Source organism: Staurois parvus, unplaced genomic scaffold (genome assembly GCF_062004578.1).
Source record: "Staurois parvus isolate SC_StPar_1 unplaced genomic scaffold, SC_StPar_1.0 ptg000387l, whole genome shotgun sequence".
Lineage (NCBI taxonomy): Eukaryota > Metazoa > Chordata > Amphibia > Anura > Ranidae > Staurois > Staurois parvus.
The window spans coordinates 8,920,895-8,936,960 of NW_028318183.1; the positions used below are offsets into that span (position 1 = coordinate 8,920,895).

A 16,066-nucleotide genomic window follows, 5' to 3' on the forward strand; every position below is an offset into this window, starting at 1 on the left:
TAATTCCTCTACATACATCCAGAGCTATTACGTTTATAGTTTTTGGAAGAGTGGGGAAGTGTAAAAACCTATCTTCCTGTGTTATTTGTCATCAGGACAGGAAGTGAAAAGCAATTCCTTAAATGAGGACACAGCGCGCAATTGCGCAAAAAAATGGGTTTTAACCCAACTTTCTCCAAAGCCAAGCAAAAGAACGAGCTGGAGTTGGAAAAGAAAACACTGCCTTGTTTATTGTCCTCTGTAAAAGTCTTGTGTATATACTCTACATAACCTCAGACAAACTATGCCCACTAATAGGAATAAAAACTGGGATAGGTTATGACATATGTACTAAAAACTTGTGATCAGTGCTTGGAACTGGTTGTTTCTCCCATAATTTACTCTGATAAAATAAGAGATAAGAACTTGTCTACCTGAGATGAGAAATCATAAACTCCTGTGACACCAAGGACAAAAAGCAGCTTATGCAATTAACAATTAAAGTTGACCTTCACTCCCAAATACTCATATACATTACAGTAATCCTCCTTCCTTCCTAACTTCAAAATGCCATTTTTTTATTCTTTTTTTGTTTTAATATTCTTGGTTCTGCTCACCCCCTCCCTCCATTCTTGCCTATGTGAGAAGTATATCAGTGCTGCTCCAGCAATCTCCTGGGAACTCTATGTCAAATATCCCAGGAGGCATCAACCTCCACTCTGTGGCTGAACCTTGTGTGTATCACCAGGAGGTCAGCTGCCTGAAACCAGAAAGAGACAGCTGGCTCCTGATGAAATTAGGAGAGTAGATGGTAGTGCAGAAGATCACAGTGGGAAAACGCTGGATTCACTGGACAGGTAGAAGGCCTGGTTCACATGTGAGTGGTTGCAGATGTGGGAATCGCAGTGAATCACACACCTGAAACCACCCACAGTCAAAACGCGGTGCTGTTCTGAATGGCACCCCCACACATCTAAAAATGCAGTGCGTTTGCGGGTACTGTAGGGAAATCGCTGGCCGCTGCATTTTTAGAATGGTGCAGGAACCTTTTTTCTGCGAAAAATGCAGGCACAACAGACCATTCAAATGAATGGGCTGCCGTGCCCGCGCAAACGTGGGTCATAAATCCACTTAAATGTGAACCAGTCCTAAGGGGGTTAAAAGCAAAATTTACTAGGCAGATATAAAAGATTACATTTATACTGCTCTGTATTCTGGAATACGTCAATAAATGTATTTTTTTTTAACTAGCAGTGAATATCAATAGATTTGACTTGGTATCAGCCTCTGGCAACCCCAGTACAACAGACCTCAGAACTGGCTACAGGGACAAAAAAACAATTGTACTGATGTGCTAATAAGAAGCATGCTGATAGGAGAAGAGAACAGAGTGACAGAGAGATGATGGTTAGTATGCTGCTTCTCCTTTACTGCCCAGGCAACATACAAGGGACCAAGAGAAGACCACATTATATTACTTAACTGCAGTAACTGCTAGACAATGACGGGACGTGTTACTGGCATTATCACCAAGTAACCATAATGGAAAAAAGTAAACCAATGCAGCCACCACATCTAAGGAATGGAAAGCTGCAATAAATTACATTTTTGCCCTTGGATTTAGGAATTCACTTTAACAGATGACAGATTTCATATTAAAGTGGTATTACACTAAGGGCCGGTTCACACTACACGTGTTGCAGTTGTTTTTTTCTGCATCCAAAAACGCACAGAAAGTAGGTTATATGGTTGTCAATGCCATAGTTCACATCACTACTTGCAGTTCAAGTGAGTTCTAATTGCAGAAAATAAAGTAGAACATGCTGAAATTTTTCTGCACAGAACTGCACTGGAACATGGTAAAATGCACCGGAATGCACCAAAAATGCATTGGAACGCAAGTGTCCCTATTTAAATTGAAGAAAAAGAGAGGGGGAAAAAATTATCTGGAAAGCATAAAAAATGCACCGGAACGCGTCAAAAACGCATCACAAACACACTGGAACGCCAACAACACGCCCATGCAGAAACACATCCGGAACACATCTGGACTGTGTTTCTACAGTGTGAACCGGCCCTAAAACCAAACGTAATATGTGGTGGAGGTGGTGGCTGTATTAGTTTTCCTTTTTAGGATTTTTTGCTCTGTTTTTCACCTGGTGTTCTGGCCAGTAACACATCTCCTGTATTAGAGAGATGCCACTCTGGATGCAGGAGCAACAGAGATACCTTTGGACAGCAGCATTGTTAATTTGTGGAGACCGGAGTGTTAGATGTACTAGAAAATTTAGATACACTAACAAACTGAAGCCAAACTCCAGCTAACACTTTTTAAGACGTTGCAGCAAACAGTTTTTTTTTTATTTTTCCCTTTTGGGATAAAGGTTTTACATAAATTAATAAACACTGACCATTGTAAGCACCCATGTCAGTGGTCAATGGTTTGTCTCAACCCTCTAACTGCTACATCTACAGGACAAACTTACTGGCCAGATCACCAGGTGAAAATACTAATGCAGCTACCACATCTAATAATTGGTAAGCTGTAATAAAAGTTTGCTTTTTGGTTTAACCGCCTGCCAACCACATGACTTAGATGTAAGGTGGCAAAGCAGCATCCCTGTGCTGGATCATGTATCTAATACATGATCCAGCTCTTCCGGGTAGGGAGCATGCTCACTCTGCCACCCCGCTTGTGCTGTGATTAGTTACAGTGGTCAGTGGCTTGTCTCAACCCTCTAACTGCTACATCTAAAGGACAGACTTAATGGCTGAAAATAAAATAAAAAATGGTTAAAAAAAAAAACAAAAACTACTGCAGCTACCACATCTAAGAATTGTTAAGCTGCAATATAATAAAAGTTTGCATTTTGGTTTAACCGCTTGCTAACTGCATCACTTAGATGTAAGTTGGTAAAGCAGCATCCCTGCTCTAGATCACATATTTAATTCATGATCCAGCTCTTCCTGGTCGGGGGTGTGCGCTCTCCGCCACCCCGGTTGTACTGTGATTAGTTACAACATGAGCTGATCATTGGGTCCCAGCCAGATTGATGGCCGGAACCTGCCAATCGGTGAAGCGGATGACAGGACAGAGCTCTGTGAATGCAAACAACACAGAGCTCTGTCCTGTCAGCGGGGATGTGCAAAGCAAGATATAAAAACCGGCACATCCCTTAGTAAAAGCACTACACAGAAAAAACACCAAACACTGTTAGGCACACAGTTATCCCTTGCCCCTAGATGTTAACCCCTTCCCATCCAGTGTCATTAGTACAGTGTCACTGTATATTATTATCACTGTATTAGTGTCACTGGAGAGGTCAGTGGCAGTTAGTCAGTTCCCACAAAGTGTCAGTTAGTGTCAAATTGCCCACCGTCCTATCACAATCCTGCTATGAGTCACTGATCTCTGCCACTACTAGTATAAAAAAAAAAAAATTACTACCATAGTTTGTGCACGCTGTAACTTTCACACAAACCAATCAATATACACTTACTGGGATTTTTTTTTTATAAAAGACATGTAGCAGAATACATTTTGGCCAAAATGTATGAAGAAATTTGATTTTTTTTAAAAAAAATGTTTTTATTGGCTATGTTTTATCACAGAAGGTAAAAAATATCGTTTTTTTCATAATTTTCGTTTTTTCATTTATATTGCAAGAACATAAAAACCCAGTTGCAATCAAATATGACCAAACCAAAGTTCTATTTGTGTGAAAAAAATTATATAAATGTTGTCTGCGTGCAGCGTTGCATGACTGCACAATTGCCAGTTAAAGTAGCGCAACTGAAAATAAAAGACCTGGTCAGGAAGGGGGTAAAATCTTCCGGAGCTGAAGTGGTTAATACTGCTTTAAGAGAAAAGCTCAGATATATTCATAGCACAGTGTTGTGTCTTGGAGGTAAACAGCCGCTCTCTTCTTTACACTAGAATGCATGTGATAAAGAATGTTGCACTGCCTCAGTTTATAAAGCCTAAACAGAATTAGAAGGATCTTCTTTTTAGCCATGTGACTGTTATTTTCAAATCTCAGAAAATACGGATCCTTATCCTGTTGTGTTGCTTGGTGAAGAGTGCCACCCCTTTAAAGCTGAGCTACGGGATAAATTAATATTATTTATTTACAAGAGTCATGTGTATTCCTGCTTGACTCTTGGTGTACTTTGCGTCTTTCTTCCAGATTAGTGCAGTAATCCAGAGTGAAATGTTGCCTCTGCGCCGGGGCTTTCTGTAATAGAGACCTGTCACTGCTGCTCTCTCCTTTCTGGTACAGGCTGACTGGTCTGGTCTCCGCCCCCCTTCTGTAGTTTTCTGCAGACAGCCTGTAGTAAGCGGAGCCTGATAGGTTCCCTCTCACAGCTCTGCTCTCTGCACAGACAATGTACAGTACAGTGGTGATGTCAGCACTACTTTTTATGTAACAACTGGGTTTTCAAACACATTTGGTACACGCAAAATTGATTTATATCATTTGTGGCTATAAGAATATAGTTAGGCTCCATGCACACTGGGCTTAATAAAAAAAAAAAAAAAAAAAAAAAAAAAAACACGCCAGTTTCCTTGGCAGAAAAAGACCACCCCGCTGATATAGAGTGTTTTTGCGCACAGTTTAGGCGAGTTTAGCGTTTTTTTTCTGCCAGAAAGCTCCAATCAAAAACGCAAACCAGAAAAGTTTTTTTTTTTGCCTTTAAATGTTGAGCCTAAAATATGCCTCTAATTGTCCTAATGTGCATGGACACATAAGAGAACACTGAGCTGCTTCTACAGCCAAAACACAAAACTCCTGTAGAAGCAGCGATTTTAAATCCAGTGTGCATGGAGCCAAAAAATGAAGTTGTGGTGCCCAGAGCTCAGCTTCAATGAAATGCTCTGCTAAGCACAATATGCATTTAAACTGTCCACATAACAGCAGCTGAATGAGCACCTACTGGGACAGTGGTCACCACAGCGGCGGACTGACAACTCATGGGGCCCCCGGGCAATACGGGGATCATGGGGCCCCTATGTCCTTGCCCAAACTCAAAAAAGCCTATGAAAAAGGTGCCAGGGGCATCTCATGGGGCCCCCTACTGACCCCAGGCCCTCGGGCAGTGCCCGAGATTCCAAATGGTCAGTCCGCCCCTGGGTCACCATCAGTAATACATATGTAAAGAACTGAATTCACTCCTCAACAACGCATAGCCGAATCGAGAATGTAAAATACTTTGTTGCTTCAATATTAAATATTCTGGGTCTTTAATTTAAAAGATCGGCTACTATGCGCATTGTCTCCCATCTCCAGAAAAAAAAAATTCTTAATACCTTGTTATTAGATATTTAACCCTTTCGCTGCCACCAGCAGCAGCAGGATGTTTTACCCACTGACTGTACAGCCACCCGACCACTTAATAAAAAAAAACCCCAGAAAAACTGCATTTCATTGAAGAGAGCCCATCAAAAATAGTATGACATAGGGGACTTTTTGTTCCTTATGTGATTAAAAAATTAAAAAAAAACTACATATACAAAAGGTGAATACGTGTCAGGGCACCCAAGCATGAAAGTGTTGATTGCTCTGCACATTACATACCAGCAAGAGAAAATGCCACCAGCAGACCGAGGATCACCAATATGGGTCAACATTTCGGAGTCTCACAGGACCCCTTCATCAGGCATGTGAAGGGGTCCTGCGAGACTCCGAAACGTTGCCTTGCTGTAACTATGTGATCGTTCATTAAAACTTTTGGACCCATATTGGTGATCCTCGGTGTGCTGGTGACACTTTCCGTTGCTGATTCTGTTTGGTTCCAGCCGACGGTCGCTGCAGCACCCACTTATACACAGAGACATTTTTAACGCAGGAACGTGTGCGTTTGGATTGTACACTTGCACATTACATACCACCGCACATGCCAGAGTAAGTACAATAATTCTAGGCCCAAAATTTACAGTTAAAGTTACACCAGAAGCATTGGCTAAATGCCTGACCATATATCAGCTTTCAAGAATATGTAAACCCAACATTTTATATGCCTGATATGTGCCTGCTGTACCACATACGTGTATTAAAGTATCCTGTTTTTTGTGTATTGTTTCCTTTGTGTGAAATCCCTGTGTTCCTGCCAGTCCTGCTGTTTCTTTTTAAAAACTGACCACACTAGGCATGAGAGCACAGGTTATTCAGTTTTCTAGCCATGCCTGGAACTTAACTGCGGATTATATCCCTGCACTATTGTAAGTGAATGCCAATACCAACCAAAGTGTAATATGAAACAAAGAACAAAGAATTGGGCAAGTATATGCTTTCTCCGAACCCCTAGACAAATAAGCAGTTGACATGGCACAGCCCACTACACGGGAAAACTTTTTTTTACCCAGAGATGGGCTTTAAAAGATCATCAAGAGAAAATGCCAGCAAGCACAAGTCATCACACAAGTAGTAGAAGTAGACTACAAATATTAGGAGAAAATAGTCTATATTCAGCCAAACCTTTATTTTAATTTTTGGATAGGGTGGGAAGAATTAGAGCCCCTGTTTTTAACTGCTATTCAAAATTCTGCTCTCCTGATCACAATGGTTTCTACTTGCAAGAAGTGAAAGAAAATCTCCAAAAACAACAAACTTTTTGCTGGGCATATATTCTAAAGGTAGGGTTCAGAAAACAGTCATGGAGAATAAAACAGAAAACAGTCATTAAGAATAAAAAAAAATATTTATCCAGAGTGCATTGCCCTTTTATATCTTTGTAATAGTGAACATAGACAGTAATTACTGCTACGAAATGTTGCCATTTGAATGTCTGAAATCGGTGGATAATCCTAATTACAGGTACCTAAACATCTGAATTACTGATGGAAAAGGCTTTCAAGCACTTGGAGGCAATTGATGACGCTCCTTAATTCTTTTCATGTTCCAATAAATGTAAAGGGACGAACATGCATTTCTATGAACTTCAGTTTCAAAAACAGCATCCCCATATAAAGAAAATTAAACTGTGTTACCACAGTGAACCTTACCTAACATCATGGTTACGGTTGTTGTGGCAAATGCAGCCATAATAATCCCTCCAATCCAAGACGCCATTCCAATGAGGACGATGTAGGAATCTTTCAGACAGCGTGTGAACAGGAAAACACCCAGGAAGCTGCCTACAAAACAAAATGTGGACAGAGCCGATCCCCATCCGATGAGTACCGGGTCCCAGCACAGAGGCGAGTCCAGCTCATATAAGGTGAACAGGCTTGTAGCTCCAAAATCGGCAAACAAAAAAAACATAAAAGCAAACAACAGCAGCCCGATTGTCAGTCGTTTCTTGCAGGATGCATGTTTAAACAATAAAAAAACTCCAGAGAAGAGCTCCTTAAAACCTTCTTTGCTCAGTACAGGTTGATAAAATTCTGACCTTTTTACAGTTTCTTCCAGTATAAAAATTATATACAAAATATTAATAATGTGCAAAATTGCTGATATGAAAAATGACCAATTAAATCCCAGTGCATTAATGATGTACCCTGATGTGATCCCTGCAACCCCACTTGCCACCCCAAAAATCATGTCAATAAAAGCTATGCGAATATTCTTCTTCTGGAGGTCCTTTGCTATGTCTACTATGTAAGAAAAACATCCCCCAAAAAATGTAGCAAATCCACCCAGGAATCCACTGACTACTGAAGAGAGATACAAGACTTCAAGCGGCAACTCAAAGAAAGCCACCGAACAATAAGCAGTGACACTAATAAAGCCGCCTATAGAGGGAAGTAGTAAAGATGCCTTCCTCCCATGATTATCGCCATAGGAAACCAGTATTAAGGCCATTAAAAGACTCGGGACAAGGGAAATTAAATCCAACCTTGTAGAAAACATGGAGGCTCGCTTCTGGACTTCCTGCAAGTAAAACAAATGAGGTTTATTGTTGTAATCACTTTAATAAGAACAGAAAATAACTTTTTTTGTGGGGCACTTTTCAATTTTAAAAAATTGTGCACTGTATATGCATACATATTGTAATTACCCATGAAAGGTGAATATAGTGACTTCCTCAGAAAAACTTTCAAACTGTATTATTTGAAGCATCCCGTAAAAATTCTCTCTTGACATTTAAGCCCCACACTTTCCAATGGGGCATGTTGGGATTACACTTGGAAGAATCAGGGTTCCCATTCAAAGCAATCGGAGCCTGACAGCTATTTGCAGCCGTAATGTAATCACTAATGCAGTGACTGTCAACTGAGTGATTACATGCAAAGAGTCATGGATAGCTGTGTTTGCTGTCAGGTCCCACTGCTTTCAATGGGGCTTCCTGCCTGCAGCTAATTGCAGGGAACCCTGCTAAGTCTCCCGCAGGTAAACTCAAATGGTTCCACTTGCATTTGTGATTGTGACCTTATTCTGGGTTAAAATAAAAAATCCGGCTTTTTTCAAAAGAATGCTATAAACTACACAGAGTTTAATTTTTGGTTTTTGGTGAATACATTTCAGTGTAAAATAAACAACCACTTGGCCACAGAGTCAGGCAGCTTAGTTTGTAAAGCGTATCCTAACTAAAAACATGTAATATACTGAAGCTTAGCTTATTGAGAATGACGATCTTAGATTTAGTGGTTGAATTAGCTTTATTTTTTTAGGCCTTTTCTCTTTATTTTCACCTGGTGATCCTGCAAATAACACACTTCCGGTCCCTTCATCACTATGCTTTTTTTTCTCCAATGTATCAAAGTGGGCCACCATGGTTGTCATCCATGCTGCACTTCAAACATGTCTGCCTTTGCACCATTGCAGGTTAGACTGATGGGACTAGTAGTTAATGGAATAAAAATAAGGATCTTTGTGCTAACAGAGTGTGACAAGGACAAGATCTACAGGTTTTCCGTGCTTGCTGAAAAGTGACAACTAACCACCACATTAAGGACTAGTAGGTTGCAACATGTTACGATTTTTGGTTTGGGGATTAAAGTGGCGGTAAAAGCTTAAGGTTTATGACCTAATGCCCTCCTAAATACTTACCTGAGCCCAATCTCGATCCAGCGCTGCTTTCTCTCTCTCCTCTCAGGGCATAGTGGTAACAGCAGAAGCCATTGGCTCCTGCTGCTGTCTATCAAATCATGTGATGAGGGAATGGAGTAGGGGGGTGGGGCTGAGACCTGGACAGACTTGGAGGTAGGAGAGTGTAAATGGACACACGTCTGTTTACATAAGCCTGCCCAAAGGGCTGTATGGAGCTTCCGTTCAGGTCCACCTGAAAAACTAACGGGCAGATCTGATTAGACACGTGTGGATCTGCTTGATCAGCAGGGGATCTGTCCGCTGATCCATGTTGAGCAGGTGGATGTCAGGTCCATGTCTGCTCCACTTGTGCAGAGCAGACACTGGCATAGCCCGCTGTTCTTTAAGGGGCAGTCGGATGTAAATGGGCCGCCTGTCCGTTCACATCCGACTGTCGTCTGATCAGATCTGCTAGATGGATAAGGAATGGATCCCCATCCGTTTTTAGAGGATCGGATGCAGGCGGGTGTAAACGGACACATGTCAGTTTACAGCCGCTTCCCTATAGAGAACAATGGGTGGTCCAATTGGGTCCTGCAGAAAAACGGACAGTCTGCCCGTGTGAAAGGACCGATAGGCTTGAAATCTGAACTGGCAGAAAATTGAAAGTCCGGTAAACGCTAAGGGAACAGAAGGAGAAAGAAAAAAAAGTTGAACGATTAGATGTGAAAATTTGTTTGATTTGCCCAAATATATTAAATGAGCACAGGTATCTTAAAAATGGACTTGTTTTAAAAAAAAAAGCCTCTCGTCTCCTTGACATAGCCTTGTATATATGAAATTGATATGACCTGGAATTATTCGGCCAGCTTCATCTTAAATGATATTGTTCATATCTAAGTTTTCCCAGCTTCACTTCATTGTCTACAACGCATGAAATATTAGGAGTCGCTTGTGATTAGATTTCAGATGGACTTGTAAAAACATAATACTTCTACCAGCAGCAGGAATCTCCTTACTCAACACCACTTTACAACAAACACCTGAGATTAGTGTATCTCAGGTGTTTGTTGTGTGGTGTTTGAAGAAAGTGAACCAGTTCAACAGCTTTTTTTTTTTATTTGCTTACTCTTACCATCAGCTTTACGTTATCCCCTCTGAAGTAATGTTTAAAGATATATTAGAAATTAAACATTTTTATTATATGTCAGATAGCTGGACAGCATTTTTAGAACACCATCATATTTTGTATTCGGGCTCATGCACAAAGATGCAAAATCATATCCGTAAAGCAGAATTTTTGTTTGACAGATCAGAACACAGCTGTTTACTATGCAATGGAGCCCATGCTTTTCTAATCTAGAGTTGTGTTCAATTGCATACAAAAAAACATACAGGATTGAAAAATCTGAGTCTGAAGTCCTGCTTATGGACTGTATTTAATGGTGTAGGTATGTAAATGTTTGTGCTAACATTTACATGCATGCAGCATTCGTAACATTTTGGCACAATGAATGCCACCTGCATCTTAGATGCTGGGTGGCAGAAGCTGCCTGCGTCCTAGCAGCCTGCTGCCTCCTTGGTTGCTCCTGTCTCTTAGCGTGCTAGGTTGCTAGGACACAGGCAGGTCCTGCTGCCTAGTGCCCTAGCATGGTTTATGTTGCCTAGAGTCCTAGGATGCTAGGGCGCAGGCTACTTCTGGCACCTAGTACCCTAGGTTACGGTAACCTCTGCCTCCTAGCATCCTATCAACCAGGTACTAGGTAGCAGAAGCTCCCTGATTTCATTTGCAATATATATATATATATATATATATATACTTTAGCACAAGTGTTACACATGTACAGTGTATGACATGATTTTATGTAGGATCTTTCTTCTGTAAAATCATATAGCCACGTGCTTGAGCCCTAAACGTGGAACTACATCCACATTTTGGATAGGGTAGGGTGGGGAAGGGTAAGAACCGCTACCAGATTTTTTTTGTTTATGCCCTTGTTTGGGGGCGTTTCCCTTACTTTCTGTCACATAGAGAAATAGAGGGAAATCCTGCCTACTGGTAAAGACAAAGAAATGTAAACCTGGTAGAGGTTCCAAACCTTCTCTTCACTCCTACAACTGTTTTTCTGTTGCCTGTTACCACTGAAGAGATTCTGTCCACTTCTTGTCCCACTACCAAAACCGGAAGTCAGAAGAAGAAAAGCAGCAAAACAAAAACCTGATGGAAGTTCATGTCCTTACCTGTTATACTAAAATATAAAAAAAAAAAAGCTTGGCTGGAAGTGGACATTAAATTATATACAGTACTGCATATACTTAAAAGAACTGCTGGTCTTTAAAGTGGAACTGTAGGCAACTTTACTTACCTCCTCTCTAAAGGTCTGGGTCCTTTGCCAGCGCTGGCATCGATTTGGGTCCTTTGCTAGTGCTGGCATCTTATTCTCAAGTGCTGGTCCTTGGGCATCTCCATTGGCTGGGGCACGCATGTGCAGGAGTCAGTCAACCCATGCTGGCAATGTAAGCTGAGTTGTGCATGCGCAGCTCAGTTTACATGCCGCAGAGAACTGAGCAGGCAGGTAGGTGTATTTTATTGTAAAAGAGACATTGCATGTCTGCGATAATAGCCTGCCTGCTCACAGTCTTTTGTAAAATGCATTCAATTCCACTTTAACCTCTTGACACCAGCTGTTCGCCGTGTGGGCCTTACTGCCGAGTGGCCGCATAAATGCAGCACTGTTAAAAGTGTTTACCATGCTGAGAGCGCACTCCTTGCACGCTCCCAGCATGGTAGCTGGCAGTGATCAGTAGGCTCCCAATCCATATTTGTGATCAGGATCTTTCTGATCATGTGACCGCTATAACAGGCAATCACATACCCAAAAGGCCCACCTCCCGACTTTTAGAACCCTTAAAGGGCCGGGAGGCGGTTGGTGCCAAGAGTTAAGCCAGCCATAGGCTGTTAGGTTTGAATACTGGATGGTCCTGCCGGCCCCCTCCCACCGGACATCCTTTGTTTGAAAATCAAAACGAGCTGGGCAGAAAATTGTCAGCTGAACAGAAGCTGAATCAAACCACATGAAACCACCACTGGTGCTGGCTGTTGGATTACAAAGCCTCAGTGAGAGATTCATCCATTCACACTGTATAGCATGGATAAAGGAATCTATTAGATCTTTTTTATTCAGCCTACAGGCTAAATGAAAAAAAACATCTAATACTGTATGACCAGCTTTAGTGTATCTCAGGCAACATTCACTCTGTGGATTTGGTTCTATCAAATATCAATCTATTCTATATTGTAAATAGGGCTGTACACACACTGTATGTGTCTCAATACATGTGAGCCCATCTTGTAGCGCATTACAGAAGATATATACAGTTTTTGTGGTTGTAAGATTCATTTGCAGTATCAGTGTATGCTGAATATCCTGTGACAGTGCTGTGCCCTGCCACGGTGGAAAAAAAAAGTCATGCAGGGTTCTCACTCGAAACTTATAAAACACAGCACGTAACAAAAATGTCAAATTAGTATGCATTAAATGTGACTCCATTCAAACAGTGCTCTGTGCTCATACCTTCCAACCAATCTTCAAATGAACGTGCTCAGTGTGACATATACTCCCTAGAAGAGTCTTGGTGCTCAAACAATTCTAGAAAGTGCATGGTGACCCCTGTCCCTATTCACTCCTCTCTCAGGGTTCTCTCTGATGCAGGTTGAGGGGCTCCAGAATATCTATTCTGAATGGAGAAAACGTTTACATTTTTCTGAGGATTGGGTTCTGGAGTCCGGAGGCTTGAAAGAGTCTTGAAGCGAGAGATGAAGCCACTAACATACATGTCTCAAACACAAGACCCGTGGGCCAAAACCAGCCCACCATGTCATTTCATGTGGCCCTTGCACCTCTCCTGCAGATGTGGCACCCCCCTTGTCTCCTCTCTGCTGCAAAGTGCAGACTAGATGGGGGAGGAGAACAGAACTCCTCCGCCAGATCCTGCTCTTCTCCAAGCAGCCATGAAGAGGCCCGTCTCTGCCCCAGCTCAGCAGTTAGCAGCAGAGAGGACGATGGAACTCCTCCTACAGATCCTGCGCCACTCTGTGCAGCCACGGCGCCTCCCCGGGTCTCCACTTCCCCTGGTCTCAGTCTTCAGCAGACTCCGGCAGCTGACTCCAGCCCTCCTCTGGTCCTCCTGTCCCCTGCACTTTCTGCTTCCCACCTCTGCCCCAGCTACATCCTGGCAGCACAAGGTAAGGAAGGGGGGGTTCACTGTATTGTAAGGGAGGTTGGGGGATTCTGACTTCTGATTGTGGGGGGCTCTTGACTTCTTATATAAGGGGGGCTGGGTGCTCTGGACATTATTATTGTACATTAGTTACACACTTAAATATCTGCTTTCCAATATTTTTCCTAAACTTCTACTTTCAGAGCTAGATTTTACTTAAATTATTACTAAAACCAGTAATAATCGAATGCAGAGGCAGATAATTACTACGATAAAGAGTAGATACATTTATATAATCTTACATATACACCGGCCCTTTGGGGGCAACCATAATGCTGATGTGGCTTGCAATGAAATTGAGTTTGACATCCCTGTTCTAAACCAATGTCCACAACCTACTAGAGACCAGCAGCCTTGTGGTGCAGGTGTGCACAGCCTTTTTGAAGCTAGGTTTACAGTTGCACGCATTCTGCGGGCTGGTTACGGGGGCAGGAATAGCATCTGTTCCCGCATCTGCAACCACCCGCAGCCATATCATGCTGCTCTTATGAGATGCTTGGAGCTGCCATTCATTCCGAATGGCACCCCCATGCATCTCTGCCCATAGCACGTTTGCGTGTGCGGGAACCGCAAAGAAATGGCGTGGTTAAAAAGACCATGCTGATTCCCTGCGGCCACATTTTTAAAAAGGTGCATGCACCTTTTTCCTGCAGAAAACGCGGGCACAGCAGCCCATTCAAATGTGTTTTTTTTTTTTTTTAAATTTTATGTAGTAAACAAAGACAAGGGGGTTGATTTAACCACTTGTCCTCCAGAGGATTTACCCCCCTTCCTAACCAGGCCATTTTTTACGTTATGACGCTACGTTACATGACCGCGCAATTGTCAGTTAAAGTAACGCCACACCCAGATGAAATTTCCGTCCTTTTTTTCCCACAAATTGAGCTTTCTTTCTGTGGTATTTGATCACCTGTGCGGTTTTAATTTTTTGTGCTATAAGCACAAAAACACCGACACTTTTGAGAAAAAAACTATATTTTGGGCTTTTTGCTATTAAACATGTCCAGTGAAAAAATAAAAAAAAAATCAAACTTTCATCATAAATTTAGGCCAAAATGTATTCTGCTACATGTCTTTGCTAAAAAAAATCCCAATATTTGTAAATTAATTGGTTTACGTGAAAGTTATAGCGTTTACAAATGGTGGTATAGATACTGGGATTTTTTTTCAACTAATAATGGCGATGATTAGTGACTTTTAATGGGACTGCGGCAGCCATTCTGACACTGGGGGGGGGGGGGAACTAACTTGGTGTCACTGACATCCCCAGTGGCACCAATACAGTGATCAGTGCTAAAAAAACAGCACTGACACTGTACTAATGGCACTGGGCAGGAAGGGGTTAATGTGAGGGGCAATCAAAGGGTTAAATGTGTGTAGGGAGTGTTTTACTAGGGGGCTGGGGGTGTGCTTCACTGTAAGCACACTGATCGAGATGGCTGTGCTGTGCAGTGTACTTGAGCTGACAGGGAGGAAGACTGTTTGTAAACACAACAGTCTTCCTCCCCATTGGTGATTGTCGGTAATCACCGGCCAGGACCCGGTGATTGACATCCGCGGCTACACGTGCCCCCTATGCAAATATATATACATACACACAAACATACATACGTATATATACAGGTGATTTTGCGCACCCGTGCCGCCATGTAGCAGTATATCTGCTATACGGTGGCGGGTATTGCGGTTAATGACGGCAAATAGTCTGTGCACTGCAAGTCGCTCTAGTTCTGAGGGGAAGCTCTGCTGATTTCTATCAACCAATCATGTGCAAGCAAAAATGCTGTTTTTTTATTTTCCTTGCATGCGATTGGGTATTCTTTGCACAGTGAAGCTTCACTTAATTTACTAAGTTTTGGAGCAACTGCACTTGCAATGCACAGTATATTTACCTTTAGTAAACCAACCCCTAGGAGTGTCAGCAAACAGCGAAGAATTTCCTTCAAACATTTAGAATGTTAGAACATAGAACACAGAAAATGGTGTTATCTGTATCCACCCTCTGCAGAAGCTTGAGGCCCATTTACAGGTCGATATAACTTCCTCTTCAGCTCAGGCCACAAAGATCATCAGACAAATACTGAAGCAGCAGTCAAGATGGCTGACAGGGTGCACCTCAGTGATACCAGTACCAGGCACTGAAAACTCTTATCAGTGAGCCCCAGTGCAGCTTCCAGTCACGGTTACTTTTATGACTTTTCATGACTCCCTTACATTCTTCACTATGGGCCCAGCATGTCACTGGGTGACGTTATCCAAAGAAGAATCAGCTTGGCTAAAGCTGTTACATAAGTTGGGTGATTTCTGAGAATTGTTGCAACAAAATAACAGGGTTGGCATCCTGACAGTAAACGACTGTTAATAATTTACACATATGGCACCACTTTACTTTTCTCCAGGTCTCAAAATGGCCCAAAAAAACAAAACAAAACAAAAAAAAATCAGATAGTTCATATTTAGGCATAGTTCACCTTAATCAAAAAACTGCCTATGGAGCTAAAAGGCGCCTGTAGATAAAAACAAACTGCAACTTTGACCAAAATTGAATAATGTTCTTGCTATAGGAGTAGGTCATTTACATAACTCCTGAAGCCTGACTGGAAAACTTCCAGGGATACCATCATCCTGTCCTGCCTTGTTGCTAGGACGTTGCTAAGAAACTCCCAGCTGTTACTGCTCAGCGCCACCATCACACAAGCAAGCTCTCAAACTCAGAGCTCACTGCTTCTGCATCGGGGAGAGATGGAGCTTGTGAGAGGGTCTGAATCAGAAAAAAGAGCTTGCTCTTGTGACGGTGGAGGTGAACAGTAACAGCTGGGCATGTCTTAGCAGCAACC

The 16,066-nt window shown here is 42.1% G+C and overlaps 1 protein-coding gene across 1 annotated transcript in view; it reads right to left on the reverse strand.

Annotated features, from left to right (window-relative positions):
- SLC46A3 (solute carrier family 46 member 3) overlaps positions 1–16,066 on the reverse strand; it is a 52,018-nt gene that overhangs the window by 25,573 nt on the left and 10,379 nt on the right. The window contains exon 3 of the mRNA XM_089685845.1: positions 6,983–7,850. Within this exon, the coding sequence (XP_089541971.1) occupies positions 6,983–7,850 (868 nt within the window). The remainder of the gene's footprint in view (positions 1–6,982; positions 7,851–16,066) is intronic.